The sequence below is a fragment of the Sorex araneus genome, chromosome 1, assembly GCF_027595985.1.
Source record: "Sorex araneus isolate mSorAra2 chromosome 1, mSorAra2.pri, whole genome shotgun sequence".
NCBI classification, from domain to species: domain Eukaryota; kingdom Metazoa; phylum Chordata; class Mammalia; order Eulipotyphla; family Soricidae; genus Sorex; species Sorex araneus.
This window is the reverse complement of record NC_073302.1, coordinates 230,075,243-230,094,540: the sequence shown is the minus strand read 5'-3', so window position 1 is coordinate 230,094,540 and position 19,298 is coordinate 230,075,243. Positions and strand designations below refer to the sequence as shown.

The following is a 19,298-nucleotide window of genomic DNA, read 5'->3' as shown; positions in this document are numbered from 1 at the left end:
TCATCTTAGAATTGTTAAAACTAAGAACCCAAAATAAATACAAATGCCCAATTACCACACTGAATTGTGCTCTTAATTGGTCCTTAAAGAGGCACAAATCAAAATCATCACATGCCATTTCATACCTATAAGGATGGCTACAATAAAAATATAACAAGTGTTTGCAGAGCATGGAAAAACTCAGATCTTCCTACCATACTTGTGGGAATATAAAATGGCACATATGACTTGCAAAGCAATCTGTTAATTCCTCAAAAATTACTATAGGTATTCACCAACTTCAAGAGAAATGGTAAAATATATCCACAGAGAGCTGTGAATAAGCTTATTCATAATAGTCAACAAACAGAAACAATTTAAAAATCCACTACTGATAATTTAGTAAAAGATGTTATAATTAGATGAATTTTATAAGTAGTATGCTATATCTTCTTATAAAGCTAGTTATAGAATACCACTTACATTATGATTCTACTTAAAAAAAGGCAAACTCCTTATGAGTTAAAAAAAGCAAACCTCAAGATATATATATATATATATATATATATACAATTCTATGCATATGTATCTATAAAAGCTGTATGATTTTTGTCAGAGCCAACTTGAACAATGTACAAATCTTAAACTCCATTACACAGTGTAGTTTAAGAAAACTCTGAGTAATAGTACATTGGGTAGGGGCTGGTCTTGCACACAACTGATCATTGCTGGTAGTCCCTCAAGCACTACCCGCAATGATCTCTTTGTGTGGAAAGCTTGAATTTGACCCCTGGCACTACATGTTCACCAGAGCACTGCTTGGAGTGATCTTCAACAACTAAGACAGAGCAATACCTGACAGAGCTCAGCTATGTATGGCCCAAAAAGCAAAATTAGAGGATAGGTGGGCAAAAATCGCAAGAAAAAAAGATACGAATATGAGAACACAAACCCCTATTTTACTTTCAACTGTCCCAGTATTTATGCTGGAGATTACTACTAAATCCACACAGAGAACCTGGAGAACAGAAACATGTATAATTAAATTTATCGGAAGCAACAGATTAATAACTAGTGTTTCAAATGAGAAATATACTTTTTAAAATAAAATACAAATTTAATATGAATCATCATTAAATCTAGTTAATTAAAACAGACATTTACCCATTTTCCCTCTTTACATTTCTGGTGGATTCATTTCCAAGTAATAAAGTACTGTATTTGCTATATAATATTTTCCATTCAGTTTTAGAAATCATGAACTGACTTCCTCATTAATGGACTTCTCAATGAGTTCTCCTTCTCACTATCATTACCACACTTACAACATAGCCACCTTTATAATTATAGGACTTAGAAAGTAATAGTATAGAGACAAGTGTGATATAGTACAGTTGGGTAGGGCATTAGTTTTGCACAAGACAGACTAAGGTTCTATCACTGGCATTCCATATGGACCCCCTAAACAAGGCCAGGAGTAATTCCTACACACAGAGCCAGATGTAACCCCATGAGAGTGGCTTGGTGTGGCCAAAAACAAAAATAAAAAAACCAAAAAGAAGTCTCAGTATCTTGGGCCATACCATTTACTGTGGTAGACATGATGGTGTTAGGTGTTAAACTAGGCACTGAAAAATTGTTAGCAACACATTTGATCCCAACCCTACTGGACGTCAATAGCATTCTCCTTATAGAAAAATTTTTACATTACAACGTCTTTCAATTGTCAACTGCAATTTGATCCTCAGCACCACATATGGTCTCCAGAGAGAGCATCAGCAGAGTGATCCAGTCTCACTGGGTGTGACTCCAAGCCCTCCCCACGTCCACAAATTATCTATGGCTATATCATCAAACAAGCACCTTACCCACTGTACTATCTCTTTGGATTAAAGCAAAACTTAATCTGTACATTACTACATATGATATATTGAAATACACCACTGAAAGATTTAAGGCCTCATATACTGTCATACATCACTTATAACAGTGAGTTATGTTCTGAGGCTGGAGCAATAGCACAGCGGGGAGGGCGTTTGCTTTGCATGCAGCCCACCCGGGTTCGATTCCCAGCATCCCATATGGTCCCCTGAGCACTGCCAGGGGTGATTCCTGAGTGCAGAGCCAGGAGTGACCTCTGTGCATCACCGGGTATGACCCAAAAATGGAAAAATTTTAAAAAATTTTTATAGAATGAAAGTGATTGTAGCTATGGTGGAATGCAATAGACCAGACTGGCAAGAAGTAGTTCACTGACTTCCATTATCCTATTATTTAATCACTTATAAATTTTGTTTCCAGATCAATCGATGCAATAGTTGCTTACTGGCAAAATTAAAGAGTTTATAAACTTAGGGGGCCTTGATGAACCAAACAAGATGAGATTAAATCAAGCACAATGAAAAACAATACTATCAGATGTGGCAGACATAAGATGTATGATACTGTTGCCAGTCTTATAACATTATAATGTTATAATACTACAACATGATTGCACTTGAGTTGTGGGAACACTGTTATGGTATGAAATTGAACAAAATTATGCTATTTAGCTTAAAACTTTCTAATAAGATCAAGGTTTTCTACTGTGAAAAAGTCCGTTACTAGTCATTTAAAAAAAATGCTAATGTAGTGATGGTGAAGCACATGAGTTATATGTAAATTCTATTTCATAAGTTTTTCATAATATTCCTATATTTTCCTGCTACTTAAGAGTTATTTTATATTACTGATATGAGTATTGTAAAATGAACAGGCTTATTTTGGGGGACACAAATGCCAGGCAGGCAGTATAATTATTCAAAAAAGCCTGTGTACATGGTTGATGTGTATCTTAACTATACATATTTCCAATTTTAACTTCCTCTAGTGTCAATTTAAGATTTAAAAAATTATACTCAATATATAAACCTTAAACTCTTCAGAGGATGACCATTATTTTGTCTAAAGTTTGACTCACTGAGGAGTCAGGGAGGTAGTACAATGGGTCAGGTGCTTGCCGTGCATGTGGCCAACAGGTGTTCAATGCCCAGAACCCTGTGGTCCCCCAGCACTTCCAGGCATGATCCCTGACAGCAAAGCCAGGAGTAAGCACTGAGCACCACTTGGTGTGGTCCAAAAGTCAAAAACAAAAATAACTTTAAAATCACCTGCGGGTATTCACTGTTTTTCAAAAATATTTCGGGGTTACTGTTGCTAAAATCCATACATCTTTATCTAGTGATGAAAATACCCCCAAATTGCCGCTGTGCCTATGGCCAGACCCTAACAACTCGGGACCAAATTTCCCGAGAAATTAAACAGCCAAAAGTTAGGTATGTGGGAGCCATTACCCACAAACCATCTCCGGCTCAGCTAACTATACAAACTCATTAATAAATAGGCCTTGCTTCACAGACCTCTAAGTAAATCTCGAGAGAGACCAAAAGCCAGAATTAATCTCAGAACCACATAAGGCTGAACTCAGACCAGGGCAAAATCAGAGGGGGGTGTCAGCCTGGTGCCCGCTCAAACAGAGTCCCTGGCAGCCAATTGCTCCCACAATTCAAAATGGCCACCATGCCCCTGGCCACACTCCACCATCTCAGAATAAACCTCACTGGGATATTAATCTGTTGAAAATTTGGGCATGCGGGTTTTGTGACTGAAATCTCCAGGCTTTCTCGGAGTTGGGATGGTCTACCTCCCCGACTTCTCTAGACTACTGGAAGCACCATTAGTCACTCCACAAACCAACTCCAACACCACCATGTAAGGTCTTCTACTGGCCTTGCTTTAGAGACCCATAAATACATCTCAAGAGATAAAAAGCCACAGTTAATATCAGGCCTGCGCAAGCTGAATAGACCAGGGTAAATCAGAAGGTCAACCTAGTGTCTGCCCAAGCAGAGCCCCCTCCCCCCCAGCCGCCTGCTCCCACAATCCAAACTTGCCACCCTGCCCTGGGTGGACCTAACCAAGTTATAATCTACTGGAAATTTTTCCAACTTAAATCTCCAGGCTTTCTCAGGGTCAGGATGGGCTCCCTTCCCCTACCTCCCTCTACTTCCAGAAGCCTTTGCAGTCACATCCACACCCCAAAGTTGCCACTCAGCTAAAGAAGCTACTCCAGCCTTACCTTCCCGATAAAATACTGAATGCCCTAAACACGATGATCTCTTGGAACTTGTATTGCTAACCATATTGCACAAAAGGAGAGAGAGAAAGAGAAAGAAGAAAAGTGCCATCCACAGAGGCAGGCTGGGGGTTGGGGGTGTTGGGGGATGGTGGGAGGGAAACTTGATATTTGTGGTAGGAAATGTACACTGGTGGAGTGATGGGTGTTGGACCACTGTATGACTGGAACCCAATCATAAGTAACTTTGTAATGGTCAATCTAAAATATATTCAATAAAAAATTAAAAAAACAAAAAAGCAAAAAAGGGGCAAAAATGCTTTTGTTTGGTGGCTAGAGAAGTACACAGGTAGGGTGCTTAATTCCTGGGCAAAGCCAGGAGTTAATCCTGACATTGCCAGGTGTGGACCCCAAAACAAAACAAAACAAAAACAAAAATAAAAGAGTACTTTTGGTTTGGGGTTGGGGATAAAATACTGGCAGAATATTAGTCTTATATGCATTAGACCCTGAATTCAATCACCTGCAGTATACATACAAAAATAAAAGAATGTTTCTGGTTTTACATTAATAATTCATCTCAAATTCATTATTATTTGTTTTGCTTTGCTTTTGGACTACACTCAGATGTAGATGAGGGCTAATTCTGGCTTGGAACACATTCAAGGCAAGGACTCTAGCACTGAGTCATATCTGCAACCCTAGAATTAATTGTTGTATATAGGACCAAGGTTCATTAATTTTCAAAGCAAAAGCAAAATATCCAAGCCACAGCATTATTTATTTAAAAGATTTGGCGGCTAAATACAGCAGGCAAGGCACTTGTCTTGCACATGGCCAAGCAGGGTTTGATCCCCAGTATCCCATATGATTCCCTGAGACCACCAGGAGTAATTCCTGAGTGCAAAGTCAGGAGTAACTCTTGATTTTTCTGGGTATGGCCCCAAAACCAAACATTAAAAAAAAAAAAAATTTTTTTTTTTTGCTTTATTCATGAAAATGATTCCATACCTTATTTAAAATCAACTATAGAAGATTCTGTTTTTGGAATGTTCATTCTATTGATCTATTATCTTTATATAACCACAGCTTGATTGGGATTCCTGTTTTACTGAGGTACTAACAGTAAAATTATACTTATTTACTTACAATATATAACATGATGTATTAAGATTTCAAGTCTATGCTCATTGCAATACTATTCACAATAGCCAGAATCTGGAAATAAACCAAGTGCTAGAGAACAGACAAGTGGATAAATATATTATGGTATACCTATACCATGGAATACTATGCAGTTATTAGGAAAAATGAAGTTAGTAAATTTGCTTGGACATGGATGGACATAGAGAGTACCATGCTGAGTGAAAAGTCAGAGGGCGAGGGACAGACATAAAATGGTTATGTGGGGAGAAAAAAAAAATAGAGACAAAGGCTAGAAAGACTGGTCCATGGTATGGACTCCGGAGTCACTGAACCAGGGCTCCCACATGCAAAGCATGTAGGACATGCTCAGTGGTGCTCAGTGAACTCTGGTGTCAGAGACTGAACATGGGGCTCCCACATGCAAAGAATGTAGTCCAACACTCTGAGGTATATATTTCTGGCCCGTAAAAGAACTTATTTTGGGTCATACCTGGCAAACTCCTAGCTCCGCATCCAGGATCACTGTTGATGGTATTCAGGGAAGCTTAAGGGATGCTGGGGATTGAATCCTTGTTAGCCGCATGCAAGGCATGCTGCATTCTGCATCTCTCTGGCCTCACAGGCCAGTTTCTAAACCAGTACCAAATTTTGGTGGTAATATGGAGCAACGTGGACAAGTTGTCCATAAAAATGGTAGAGAAAATAAGAATTTAAAGATTAAAACCAACTTTCAAATTAAAATCAACTATCCACTGATTTCAATATTCACAAGAAATGGGACAGCATAAAGATAATAAAAATAAACTGGGCCAGGACTGGAGCGATAGCACAGTGGGTATCGGGTGTTTGCCTTGCAAGCGGCTGACCCGGGTTCAATTCCCAGCAGCCTATATGGTTCCCCGAACACTTCCAGGAATAATTCAAGGGCATGAGCCAGAAATAACCCCTGTGCATCACCAGGTGTGACCCCCCCCAATAAAATAATAAAATAAAATAAACTGGGGGCCTGAGTGCTAATACAATGGGCCGAGAGTATGCCTTATGCATGGCACATCCAGGTTTGATCCTCAGCACCTCATAAGGTCCCGTGAGACTTCTAGGAGTGATCGTTGACTGCAGAGCAGGAGTAAGTCCTGAGCACCACCGGTGTGGCCCCATGAAAAACCCACAAACACAAGCTGCAGCAATAATACAGTGGGTAGGGCGCTTGTCTTGAATGCAGCCAATCTGGGTTCAATGCCTGGCGTTCCATATGGTCCCCCAAGAACCACGAGTAATGATTCCTGAATACTGAGTCAGGAGCAACCCCTTTGGCTGGGTGTGGCCCAGATACAAACAAAAGTATACATCAAACTAAATGAGATTCATCTATATTGTAATCTAACAGGGAGAAACTCTTGTATACGTGGCCATTTATTACTTCTATTAAAAATAATTACCTGTTTATATTCATTAGCACAACCTTGGCAGCAAAATCTTGTCTGCTGTCCTTCAATGATCAGGACAAAGTTTCCAACACTTTTATTGGGTAAGTACTCTCCACACTGTTCACAACAATTCATTGTTAAACCATTGGCCAACCTGTACTTATTAAAGCACTGGTTACTGCACAGTTTATGTGTTACATTATTCACACTGACTTCATGTCGAATCTAAAAGAAAAAAACAGGATAAGTAAATATGCCAGTCTAGCAGAAACAACTTCCTATAAACCACAGTGAAAGAAGTATTTCAAGAAAAGATTTAAATAGCAAATTTCATTTGAGAAAAAAAAAAAAAGCTATTTTCATTTTTATCTTAGTAAATTTAAAAACTCAGGAAAAAAAAAGCAATACAATTATATTAATTTTCTGGGGCTGGAGCACAGCGGGTAGGGCGTTTGCCTTGCACGCGGCCTACCCGGGTTCAATTCCCAGCATCCCATATGGTCCCTTGAGCACCGCCAGAGGAGTAATTCCTGAGTACAAAGCCAGGAGTAACCCCTGTGCATCACCGGGTTCGACCCAAAAAGAAAAAAAACAAAACAAAAAAAAAAAACACCCCAAGAAACACCCCACAATTATATTAATTTTCTCAGAGACATTTAATTCTAGAAAACGGGTTGGAGAGGAAGTACAGTGGAAGGTGCTTGTCTTTCATTCCCTGGCTTCCCATATGGTCTCCTGAGCACCACCAGTAGTGAATTAAGAGGGAAGAGCCAGGAGTAACCCCACAGCACCGCCACAAGTCACTCCCCCAAAAACCCTACAAAACAAGACAGAACTAGAGAAAATGAGAGAGCGGGAAGAGAGAAAGAAAGCGTGAGCGAGCTTGGTTTGTGAATTTCACTGCCCCAGAAAATCTGTGGAAGGGGTTATGGTAGCATTTTTTTTTTTTGCTTTTTTTTTGGGTCACACCCAGCGATGCTCAGGGGTTACTCCTGGCTTTGCACTCAGGAATTACTCCTGGTGGTGCTTGGGGGACCATATGGGATGCCGAGGATCGAACCCGGGTCGGCCGCGTGCAAGGCAAACGCCCTACCCGCTGTGCTATCGCTCCGGCCCCATGGTAGCATTTTTATGTGTGTACAATGCCTCTCCACTCTTCACCCTCTAGGGTAAGGGCTGTAACAATCCAGGGTGGGTGGTAGTGGCCCAGGGCACAACTAAGCAGGATTTCTATTTATTCCCCTAAGACATATTTATTTTTGGCTTTCGGGTGACACCTAGAGATGTTCAGGGCTAAGTCCTGGCTCTGTGCTCAAGGATCATCCCTGATGATTCTTAGGGACCATACAGACATCAAACCTGGTTAGCCATAAGGAAGGAAAGTGCCATGAACACTGTACTATCTCTGTGGTCCAAGAGAGTAGATTTTAGAGGGGTTGCTAAGCAATTTTCTCTCCTGAAAGGATTGTAAGTAAAGTATGTTTAGGAACTTCTGGGCAAAGGTCATCAATATTTTTTTTTTTTTGGCTTTTTGGGTCACACCTGGCGATGCACAGGGATTACTCCTGGCTCTGCACTCAGGAATCACCCCTGGCTGTGCTCAGGGGACCATATGGGATGCTGGGATTTGAACCCGGGTCGGCCGCGTGCAAGGCAAACGCCCTACCCGCTGTGCTATCTCTCCAGCCCCAAAGGTCATCAATATTACCCATATTCTGTATGGTATACTCTGTGTATATATTAAAGTAGTTCTTGCTTTCCTTAGCTTTGTTAATAGAAATAAAACTGAATCATGAATTTGCATGGCTTTAGGAAAACACAACTTAGTAACTATATAAAGTGAAGACTGCCAATATGCAAATTAATTTTGTTAGCAAGTAGAAAGAAATGTGAAGCTATAAGCATACCTTCATTCCATTGTTTAACATGAAAATGTACCAGAATAATTTGTTTCCATGTCCTGAAACTACATTTTTATTTAGAATTATTATTAAAATAAAAAATCCAACATAAAATGACTGTTTTGTTTGAATACATCCAATTCTGTATGGGGAAACCGGGGGAGATTTACTTAACTATGTAAATTAAATCATAATTCATATTCCAATTCTTTAAATTTCTTTTCTTTTCTTTTTTTTTTGCTTTTTGGGTCACACCTGGCGATGCACAGGGGTTACTCCTGGCTCTGCACTCAGGAATCACCCCTGGCCATGCTCAGGGGACCATATGGGATGCTGGGATTTGAACCCGGGTCAGCCGCGTGCAAGGCAAATGCCCTACCCGCTGTGCTATCTCTCCAGCCCCCCCCAATTCTTTTTTTTTTTTTTTTTGGTTTTTGGGTCACACCCGGCGATGCACAGGGGTTACTCCTGGCTCTTCACTCAGGAATTACCCCTGGGGGTGCTCAGGGGACCATATGGGATGCTGGGATTAGAACCCGGGTCGGCCATGTGCAAGGCAAACGCCCTACCCTCTGTGCTATCACTCCAGCCCCCCCCCCAATTCTTTAAATTTCACTGTGCAGATTCAAGATGTGCATAATGTAGATGGCAGAGCACATAACAGCACTCAAAAGTTAAAATATTTGTTGGTTTAAATAACAATTATCCTAAAATACAGAAATACAAACCTCTGTTAGTTTACTACAGATTGTACACCTTGATTTATTTAGCGCTCTTTTTCTAATATTCTGATTATCTTCAAAGAGAGTTAAACCAGATGTACTAGAGAATTTCTGGACGGATTCAGTTGGCTTCATTATAGGAACCATAGGAGCTTTATTTGTAGGTGTGTCCCTGAAAGAAAGAATAGATTAACACTGCATTTTAATAAAGGAGAACTATATTAACAAAAAGTTTTCATTCTCCCAATCTTTACTGCTAATAATCCCTTGTGAATTTTCGGTCTAGTAAAATCTACCTTTTGGGTTTATCAATTGTTCCTAAATAGGAGCTAGAGAGAGTGCCAAGGGCTGGAAGACATGTCTTGCAGATGAGAAACCAGGGATTAATCTCTAGCTCTACAGGCACCATCCCAAGCACTGCTGGATCAGAGCAGATCATTTGTCCAAGTATCACCAGAAGTGCCCCCAAGGATTAAAGGTCTGCTTGCTTAGGAAGCAAAAAAAAAAAAAAAAAGTCTCTAAATACGGAAACAAAAATGTTGGAAGAGGGGCTGGAGAGACAGTACAGTGAGTACAGTGGGAAGGTGCTTGCCTTATACACGGCTGACCCAGTTTTGATGCCCCAGCATCCTATATGGCCCTCTAAGCACTACCAGGAGTGATTCCTGAGTGAAGATCCAGAAGTAACCTCTGAGCATCACTGGGTATGCCCCCCCCAACAAAAAAGTTGGGGGCTACAAATATGGTATTAAGGACAGGGCATCTACCTTGTCCAATTCTGGCACCACCAAGAGTAATTTTTGAGTGCAGAATCAAGAGTAATCCCCGAGCATTGCTGCGTGGGGCCCTAGAACCAAAAATAAACAAAATTTTTAAAAATTATGTAAGCATAAGAATTCTGCTATAGAAACAATCCAAAGGCTGGTTGTGATTTGGGACAATTAAGGCAGAAAGTGATAAGGCAAAAGCAGTAGCAAGAAGATTTATCTGTATACTTCTGTCCTTGTTTTCCTGCCTGAATTATACAATACGATGATCCCCACAGTTGACATTCCCTAGGATATCTTCGGTTCAATAAACCTGAAGATACTGCTCCCAACAATCCTGTTTAGGAACATACACTGCTATTTGAGAACATACATATGTCCGTATTCAACCATAAGGAGTCACTGAAAAATACAGCTTACTTTTTACATATTACATTGCTCTTCTTGGAAATACGTTTATGAGAGAAGGAGGAAAGGCAGGTGGTAGAACAAAACAGGTGAACTGATCCTTTTCGTTGATAAGCAGTCTGTCCCTTCTGTAAAGGATTTTTGCAATGTGCACAAGTGATTTTAGTTGGTTTAATATGTTGCTGCTGATCTGAAGACTGGAAAATCTGTTTAGGAAGAGAGGCCAATGGCGCTAAAGAATCCACCTGTTCTTGCTTCTGATTACGAGGAAATAATGCTGACTGGGATATCCAAGAATCTTAAAAGTAAAACACAAAAGAAAGTCATGAATAATTCAAATTCACATCAGAAATTAATTTGTGCCAATATGAAGACTAGGAGAGGTAGCTGTATAACTGAGGCCAAGAAGCCACATTGTACAAGCCCAGGAGAACTGCACATTTTGAAGTGTAAATGAATGATACTGTTATGCAATATATTAGCCATCAGCATTTAAGTGTGAATCCTAGGTTCAAAATCTACCTCCTGAACTAACTATATCATGCAAGTACATTTTACTGTATCTTTGTTTTCTCACATATTTCTCATATACGTTTACCTACATATTGTCAATGATACTTAGATTATGTGAGGTATTATGTCTGATGTGCAAGGGATCTGAAATAGCAATTTCTATTATCTAAGAGTAAAGCATTATCATAATATGGGATAAAGAAAAATAATGAAACACCAAGACAACTAGAGTCACGTATATGACAACTAGCTTCCTTATAATCCAATTTCATAATTCATTTTCCCACTTTTTTTTTTGCTTTTTGGGTCACACCTGGAGATGTGAAGTGGTTAGTCCTGGCTCTGCACTCAGAAATTACTCCTGGCGGTGCTCAAGAGTCTATATGGGATGCTAGGATTCAAACCCGGGTTGGCCGCATGCAAGGCAAACACCCAACCCTCTGTGTTATGCTCCAGCCCCATTTTCCTACCATTTTAGTGAGAAACAAAAAATGAATTTTACAAAGACCCATATGATCAAGAAGTAAATACTGCTACTTTAGTATTCTTGTTTAACCTTTTTTTTGAGGGGAAGGCGTGATATTTAGGTCACACCCAGCTGTGCTCAGAGGCTATATTCCAGGCTCTTTGTCAGGAATACCCCTGGTGGTTAACTGGGAGTATATGTGGTGCCAAAGATTTGTGCAAGGCAAGCAAGCACCTTAACTCCTGTGCTACCTCCATAGCATCAATTTTCAAAAAGAAAAAAAAAGGGGGGGGGGAACCTGAACCAGATACAAAGAAAGCACTTTAACCCCTGTATATTGTCCAGATAGAATCTTTCTTAAAAAATAGGGTGGGGGTGGTTTGAGGTCACATTAGGTGTGCTAAGTGGGTGAGTCCTGGCAATGTTTTAGGAAACCATATATAATCGTCAGAGATTAATCAGGGTCCACTGCATGCAAGGCAAGTGCCTTACATCTGTACTCTCTCTAGTCCACTAAAATATCTTTTTATAGGGCTGGAGCGATAGCAAAGTGGGTAGGGCATGTCTTGCATGCAGTCTACCTGGGTTTGATTCCCAGCATCCTATATGGTCCCCTGAGCATTGCCAGGAGTAATTACTGAGTGCAAAGCCAGGAGTAACCCCTGAGCAACACCGGGTGATGACCCCCCCCCAAAAAAAAAACCAAAAAAATCTTTTTATGTATTTTGAGGCATTAAAAATAAAATATCCTTCCAAAATACTCCAACATAAGTAATTTCAACAATTTTTCAATAATTGTTTCCCACTGGAAACCATTTTAAGGCATCATTATAGGGTGGTAGGTTACTTAGTAAAGACTCAGTTTTCCCAATTCAGATATGGACTCCTCTAACACATATTACTGGTTAAGAGTCAGGAAGGTACTTTATATGAAGTCATAGTGCTTCTCAAAATATGACATCATTGGGGAATTTTGTTTAAACAGATTCTAAAAGAGGAAATCTTAGGAAGGAACTGAGATTCTGCAATTCTAACTCGTGGGTGAACTAATGAATTATCCTGTTATCTCTTGAAAAATTGTTTTTGGGGCTGGAGAGATAGCAGAGAGGGTATTGCCTTGCACGGGGCAAATGCAGGCTTAATCCCCTGCACCACATAGAGTCCCCGAAATCCTCCAGGAGTGACCACTGAGCGTTGCTGGGTGTGGCCGTAAAACCAAACCAAAAATCAATTTTATCACTAGCACACTAGCACAAAATCTACCTATCATAGCTTTCTCTGAAAGTCTTTTTTAATACTGCTAAAAACTAACAACTTTATTTTCATTTCTAACTCCCTATTCAACTAACTTCTAACATATTATTTCTAAGCACTTTTATTTACAGGCAAAAAGAAATCAAAATAAATAACAAAGTGGTTTGTTTTGTTTTTTGCTTTTTTGGGTCACACCCGGCATGCACAGGGGTTACTCCTAGCTTTGCACTCAGGAATTACTCCTGGCAACGCTCAGGGGACCATATGGGATGCTGGGAATCAAACCCAGGTGGGCCACGTGCAAGGCAAATGCCCTACCTGCTGTATTATTGCTCCAGCCCCCTCAAAGAATTCTTGGTATGGGAAATCATCATCCCATTTATCACCGATTTTCTCGAGCGGTCTCAGTAACATCTCCATTCATCCTAACCCTGAGATTTTAGAAGCCTCTCTTTGCTCACTGCACACATACTTTGTCATTTCACACAAAGAAGTCTCAACATTATATTGTATATGTTCTTGTATGATTGGGATACTGCTCAGTCACATGAGCATTCTTTGAAAACTAAAGACCATGAAAAAATTGCATTATAGTTGGGTCACAGCCGGCAATGCTCAGGGGTGACTCCTGGTTCTGCACTCAGGAATCACTCCTGGAGATGCTTGGGGGACCATATGGGATGATGGGGACCGAACCCAGGTTGGCTGTGTACAAGGCAAATACACTCCCCTCTTTCTTTTCTTGGCTGCACAAAGGTATTTTTTTTCATGGACAGAATTAATAATCTCCCCTACCTTTCACTACCTTTATAAACAATGATTTTCTGTTTCTTACATTTTTTTTCAGGACCTGGGGCTGAGATCTCCAAGTCCGCTTGGATCGGGACTGGGCCTCTTCCGCCCAGATCCCCCATTTTCCAGTAGCTAGGCAGTCACATATGGTCCATACTAGTGTAGATGTGTCAAATATTAATTTTCCATTTTTTTAACGTCATCTTGTTGAGCTGTAAATGAAATCTGGACTAGATTTTTACTATGGGTCTATTCAACTCTAAAATGTCATTTTTCTGCTACTGTTGATTTTTAAGGATGAATTACTGGTATAAGGGGGTAAGAATCAGTTTTGGGGCTTTTCCTTTTTTACTTAATTGGGTAAGGTACTGAACAAGGTAGTATATTGACTTCCATTGAAATTTGCCAAATTCTCCAATTCTATATTGATTTTATGCCTGTACCTTTGTGTTATTTTATTGTATCTTTTCACAGACGAAAGTAATATATCTACATAAATCTATTACTTCATTGTCTCTTAAAAAAGCCAGAACTTAAAAGCTCTGCTGTGTCTTTATACTTTATATATATATTTAAGAATATTTAAGAGAATGCAAGGTTAGCAGAAATTTGTCCTTGCAAATTGAAAAATATACACCTATCAATTTAATAAAATATAGAGAGTGCTGTCTATTTTGTTTGTTTGTTTTGGGGCCACAACTTGTAGTTCTCAGGGTTTACTCTTGGCTCTGCACTTAGGGTTCACTTCTGACAGTCCTCAGGGGATCAAATGGGGTGCCAAAGATGCAACCTGGGTCAGCTGCATACAAGCCACTTGCCCTACCTGCTCTGCTCTCACTCCAGCATCTAAAAAGTGTTATCTAAAAGAAACATTGAAGAACATAGAAAATTTTATTTAAGCAAATATATAATTAAAATATAACCATAAAACTTAAAGAAAATGTTTATTGATCTTATTAAATATTTCTAGAAAATTTCTGGGTGTGACTGCCTAGCTATGGGGGGTAAAAAAAAAAAAATTCTTGCTATGGAATGCAGAGTACATCAATCAAGGGCTGTATCATCAAGTACCCAGAGAGGACATTTCTTACCGTTAAAAGTCTAGCTCTGGGGGCTGGAGCAATAGCAGAGCGGGTAGGGTGTTTGCCGTGCACGTGGCCAACCCGGATTCGATTCCCAGCATCCCATATGGTCCCCTGAGCACAGCCAGGGGTAATTTCTGAGTGCAGAGCCAGGAATAACTATTGTGCATCGCCATGTGTGGCCCCAAAAGCGGAAAAAAAAAAAAGTTCTAGCTCTGTACCATTCCATTAGAAATCGTTCTAAATATTCCAAAGTAAAAAGAACTAAACACAAAAAAAAAACCCACACAAAAATCCAATCCCACTTCCCCACCCCCCCAAACAAATGAAACCCCTCAATCCTCTACAGAACAACCTACATTATATTCTGTAGTCAAACTTTCCAACCCATCATCTAGATAATAGCTAATAACAAATCTCACAATGTAGACATTACTGGTGCCCACTTGAGCAAATCAATGAGCAATGGGATGACAGTAACAGTGATTACTATAAATTACATAAAATATTACTATATAATTATTTGTATCTAGTTTTGTTAATTTAACATCGTGCATGACTTATTCACACTTGCATGCAACAGTTAATTTTTTTCATTGTTAAATATTCAATCGTATAGCTAATATTTATTCACTTAATTGTTGAACATTTGGATTGTTCCCAATTTTGGTATTTTTTAGCCACACCAAGCAGTGTTCAAGGATCACTCCTGATGTACTAAGGAGTCCACTGGCTGTACCAGGGATCAAACCAGGGTGAGCTGCATGTAAGGCAAACACCTTAATCCCTTTACAATCTCCTACACCTTAATTTTTGGAAAATTATTTGAGGAATATCTATCTCAGGTAGGATTCATACATCTGGAGTTTACAGGTTAATGCTTTTCTCCATTTAAGAATATTCTCATTCTTTTTCTCATTTATTTCCTCCTGTTTAATCATATGGCATTCACAGCCGCGAGACCTCTTATTGTCTAGTTCTTCCTCTCAGAGAACCTGGCAAGCTACCGAGAATATCCAGCCTATACAGCAGAGACTGGCAAGCTCCCCGTGGCGTATTGGATATGCCAAAAACAGTAACAATGATGGGTCTCATTCCCCTGACCCCGAAAGAGCCTCCAATGAGGCACTGTTGGAAGGACGAGTAAAAAGAGGCTCTCTTGGGGGAGGATGAATGGAGATACTACTGGCGCCCATCGACGAACAACAGGAAGACAGTGATATAGTTTAATCATATGACTAGCTTGAGTCATAATTAATTTATCAGCATCCCTCCTCGTGGTTTGTAAGTCTGTTCTGAAAGCTCTACTGAAATGTTTAGTCCTTCCCAGCAGATTTCTCTGGAATTGAACACGATAAAATATTCCCAAAACATAGATCACTTCTTGGAGGCTCTATTTCTCACATCTTAAGAATTTGGATTTTCCACTGTATTTGTAGCACTTATGATGCTACCAATAGCTATTTTATATATTTTTTCTCACCTTACCCCCACCACTCCAGCCCCTAACCCCTGTAGGTTTAAAAATGACCCAGGCGGGGGGCTGGAGCGATAGCACAGCGGGTAGGGCGTTTGCCTTGCATGCAGCCAACCGGGGTTCGAATCCCAGCATCCCATATGGTCCCCTGAGCACCGCCAGGGGTAATTCCTGAGTGCAGAGCCAGGAGTAACCCCTGTGCATCGCCAGGTGTGACCCAAAAAGCAAAAAAAAAAAAAAAAAAAAAAAAAAAATGACCCAGGGGCCGGAGTGATAGTACAGTGGGTAGGGTGTTTGCCTTGCATGCAGATGACCTGGGTTCGATCTCTGGCATCCCATATGGTCCACCAAGCACTGCCAGAAGTAATTCCTGAGTGCAGAGCCAGGAGTAACTTCTAAGCATCGCTGGGTGTGACCCAAAAAGCAAAATAAAGTAAAAAATAAAAATTGCCCTGTCAGGTGAGATACATAGGGAATTAAGGTGCTTGCCTTGCATCCCTCTGTCCTGGTTCAGATCCCCAGCACTTCTAGTGGTCACTCCTGAAGTAGAGCCAGGAAGAGCCCTTCAGCACCAATGCATATGGCCAAATCTCCCCCCACCCCAAAAGAACTGTGGGGACCAGATAGTTCAACAGGTGAGTGCCTGCAAAACATGTTTTGCAGATAGGAGGTTGGGTTCCATCCCTGGCAGTACATGAACCACAAGGAGAGAAACCCCGCACCCCAAACCACTGGGCAGAACTCCAAAACAAGAAACAAAAATTACCTAGTAACATGGCTGAAGAGATATACTGTAAAAGAGTTTGAGGCTATGTCTAGCATATGACTGTACCAGATTTGATCCTTGGAACCCAGATTTGATCCTTGGAATCCTGAGCAGCACTCCTGAGGCAGGGTTCTTACACTGAACACTGACATAGTTGGCCAAGAATTGCCAAGAGGGGACCCCAGGCTACTTGATCATTGCTTGGGAAGTTCTACTCACCACAACTTATTATTAGAACTGGAATACCCGGGAGCTGGTGTGATAGCACAGCGGGTAGGACGTTTGCCTTGCACACGGCCGACCCGGGTTCGATTCCCAGCATCCCATATGGTCCCCTGAGCACGCCCAGGGTAATCCCTGAGTGCAGAGCCAGGAGTGACCCCTGAGCATCTCTGGGTGTGACCCAAAAAACAAAAATATATAATAGAACTGGAATACCCAAGAGTTAATATCACGGCCAGAGATGTTAAAAAAGCAATAGAAATACAACACAGGTGCGAGAGCAAGTTCTATGTTTAAGTACTCTGTGTGAAGAGACTTTTGCTGTTTACAGTATGTGGGACTAGATAGAGTGATAGCAGAGTGGTAGGGCATTTGCCTTGCACTTGGCCGACCCAGGTTCAATTCCTCCGTCCCTCTCGGAGAGTCCGGCAAGCTACCGAGAGCATCCCGCCCGCACGGCAGAACCTGGGAAGCTACCCATGGCTTATTCAATATGCCAAAACAGTAACAAGTCTCACAATGGAAACATTATTGGTGTCTGCTTGAACAAATCTATGAACAACTGGACGACAGTGCTACAGTGCATAGATAGATATGTGACAAGTAGAGAATTTTCAGCAAAACAAAGTTTAGCCTAAAGGTTAATGGAAGAACAACTGAAAGGTCCATTTTAAAGGTCATAGTTCTATTTCAGAAAGATGGAACATACAGTTTTATGTCTTATGCAGTCACAATTTTTTTTTTGAAGTAAATAGATTTTATTTAGAGGTTTCTGAGGGAAGGAGGAAGGGATAAGTGGGAGAGAGAATAGTAAGGATAACGCGCTCAAGAGAGAACGCGGGCTTCTCCAAGGGTGGAGGAAGCCCCTACACATAACCGAGCTTTAGACACAAAAGTATGAAAGCATGAAAGTACACATCTCAAGAGGGGAGATGCGGGCGACACATGTGCTCAGCCACGTGGGCACAAGCAGCACATGGGCTCAGGCAGCATATGTACCACAGTCACAATTTTTATAATATAAGTCCTAGATTTAAACAGAACACAACTCTAGAAAACTTCATATTGCACATATGTATTTAAAATTTTCCTGAGCTGCAACTTCAATTTCTACAAGAAGTACATAGTAAGTAAAGGAAGATACTTTAGAGTTTTGATTCTAACAATCGTTGCTATATTATACTAAAAGTCTCTGGTTACTATTTATTAGTTTGACAGAAAATTTGGGGTTTATATTTAATATTAGATAACTTTTCAATACCACATTCACTTGAAGAGTTTAAAAACAAAAGTAACATTAACAAAAATATTGTCCCTGACACAACTGACTTTCTTTTCTGTTTGTGTTTTTGTTTTGGAACAGAACACCCAAGTTCTCAGGGCTCACTCCTGGGTCTGCAATCAGAGATCACTCCTGCAGGGCTCAGAGGACCATATTGTATACTGGGGATTGAACCCAGGCCAGCTGTGTGTAAGGTAGTCAAGTCCTAACTCCTGCTACACTATAGCTCCAGTCCAAAAGATTTAAAACTTCAAACTGGGGCTGGTGTGATATCACAGCAAGTAGTGCTTTGCCCGCAGCCGACCCGGGTTTGATTCCTAGCATCCCATATGGTCCCCTGAGCACCGCCAGGGTTAATTCCTGAGTGTAGAGCCAGGAGTAATCCCTGTGCATTGCTGGGTTTGAACCAAAAAGAAAAAACTATAAGTAAATAAAAAATTGAAACTTCAAACATTTCTTTTTATTTAGGGGGGAGGTCGGGGGGTGGAGGGGAAAGAGAGGGGTCACACCCAGCGGTGCTCTGGGGTTAATTCAGGAATTACTTCTGGCAATGTTTGATGGGATGTCAGGGATCAAACTGGGTTGGCTTTGTGCAAAGCAAACACACTACCCGCTATATTATCGTACTATCGTTCTGGTGTACCATCTCCTCTCTGATAACAACTTGGTGACCCAGGGATGCAGTAGCTCAGTAGTAAAGGAGCTGTCTTGCATATGTGATGCCCTGGGTTTGATCTCTAGTACTGCCAACGGGGAAAAAAAGTAGTCTTGGAAACTCACCTGGTTACTTGATTAACATATTTTACAATACTAGACAAAGTAATATTGAAAACAGTGTATCTTAATTGGGGATATATTGTCCCCCAGTGGAACCATAGGATATTTTGAGAGGGAAACAGGATCAGAGAAGAAAGTAGCATACATTTAGAGCCAAGGTGTGAGACTAGGGAATTACTGGCAGAACAGTGAGGTCTTAGTTG

At 40.6% G+C, this 19,298-nt stretch overlaps 1 protein-coding gene across 2 annotated transcripts in view; it reads right to left on the bottom strand.

The window, feature by feature from the left end:
* The window catches only part of ZMYM5 (zinc finger MYM-type containing 5), a 44,651-nt gene that overhangs the window by 9,622 nt on the left and 15,731 nt on the right, over positions 1–19,298 (bottom strand). The window contains exons 4-6 of one of the 2 annotated variants that reach the window (XM_055131428.1): positions 10,477–10,762; positions 9,296–9,461; positions 6,679–6,891 (exon numbers count right to left, since the gene is read on the bottom strand). In XM_055131428.1, the coding sequence (XP_054987403.1) occupies positions 6,679–6,891; positions 9,296–9,461; positions 10,477–10,762 (665 nt within the window). Of the gene's footprint in view, positions 1–6,678; positions 6,892–9,295; positions 9,462–10,476; positions 10,763–19,298 lie in introns of those variants that run through there. The other variant, XM_055131439.1, reaches the window with a different exon arrangement.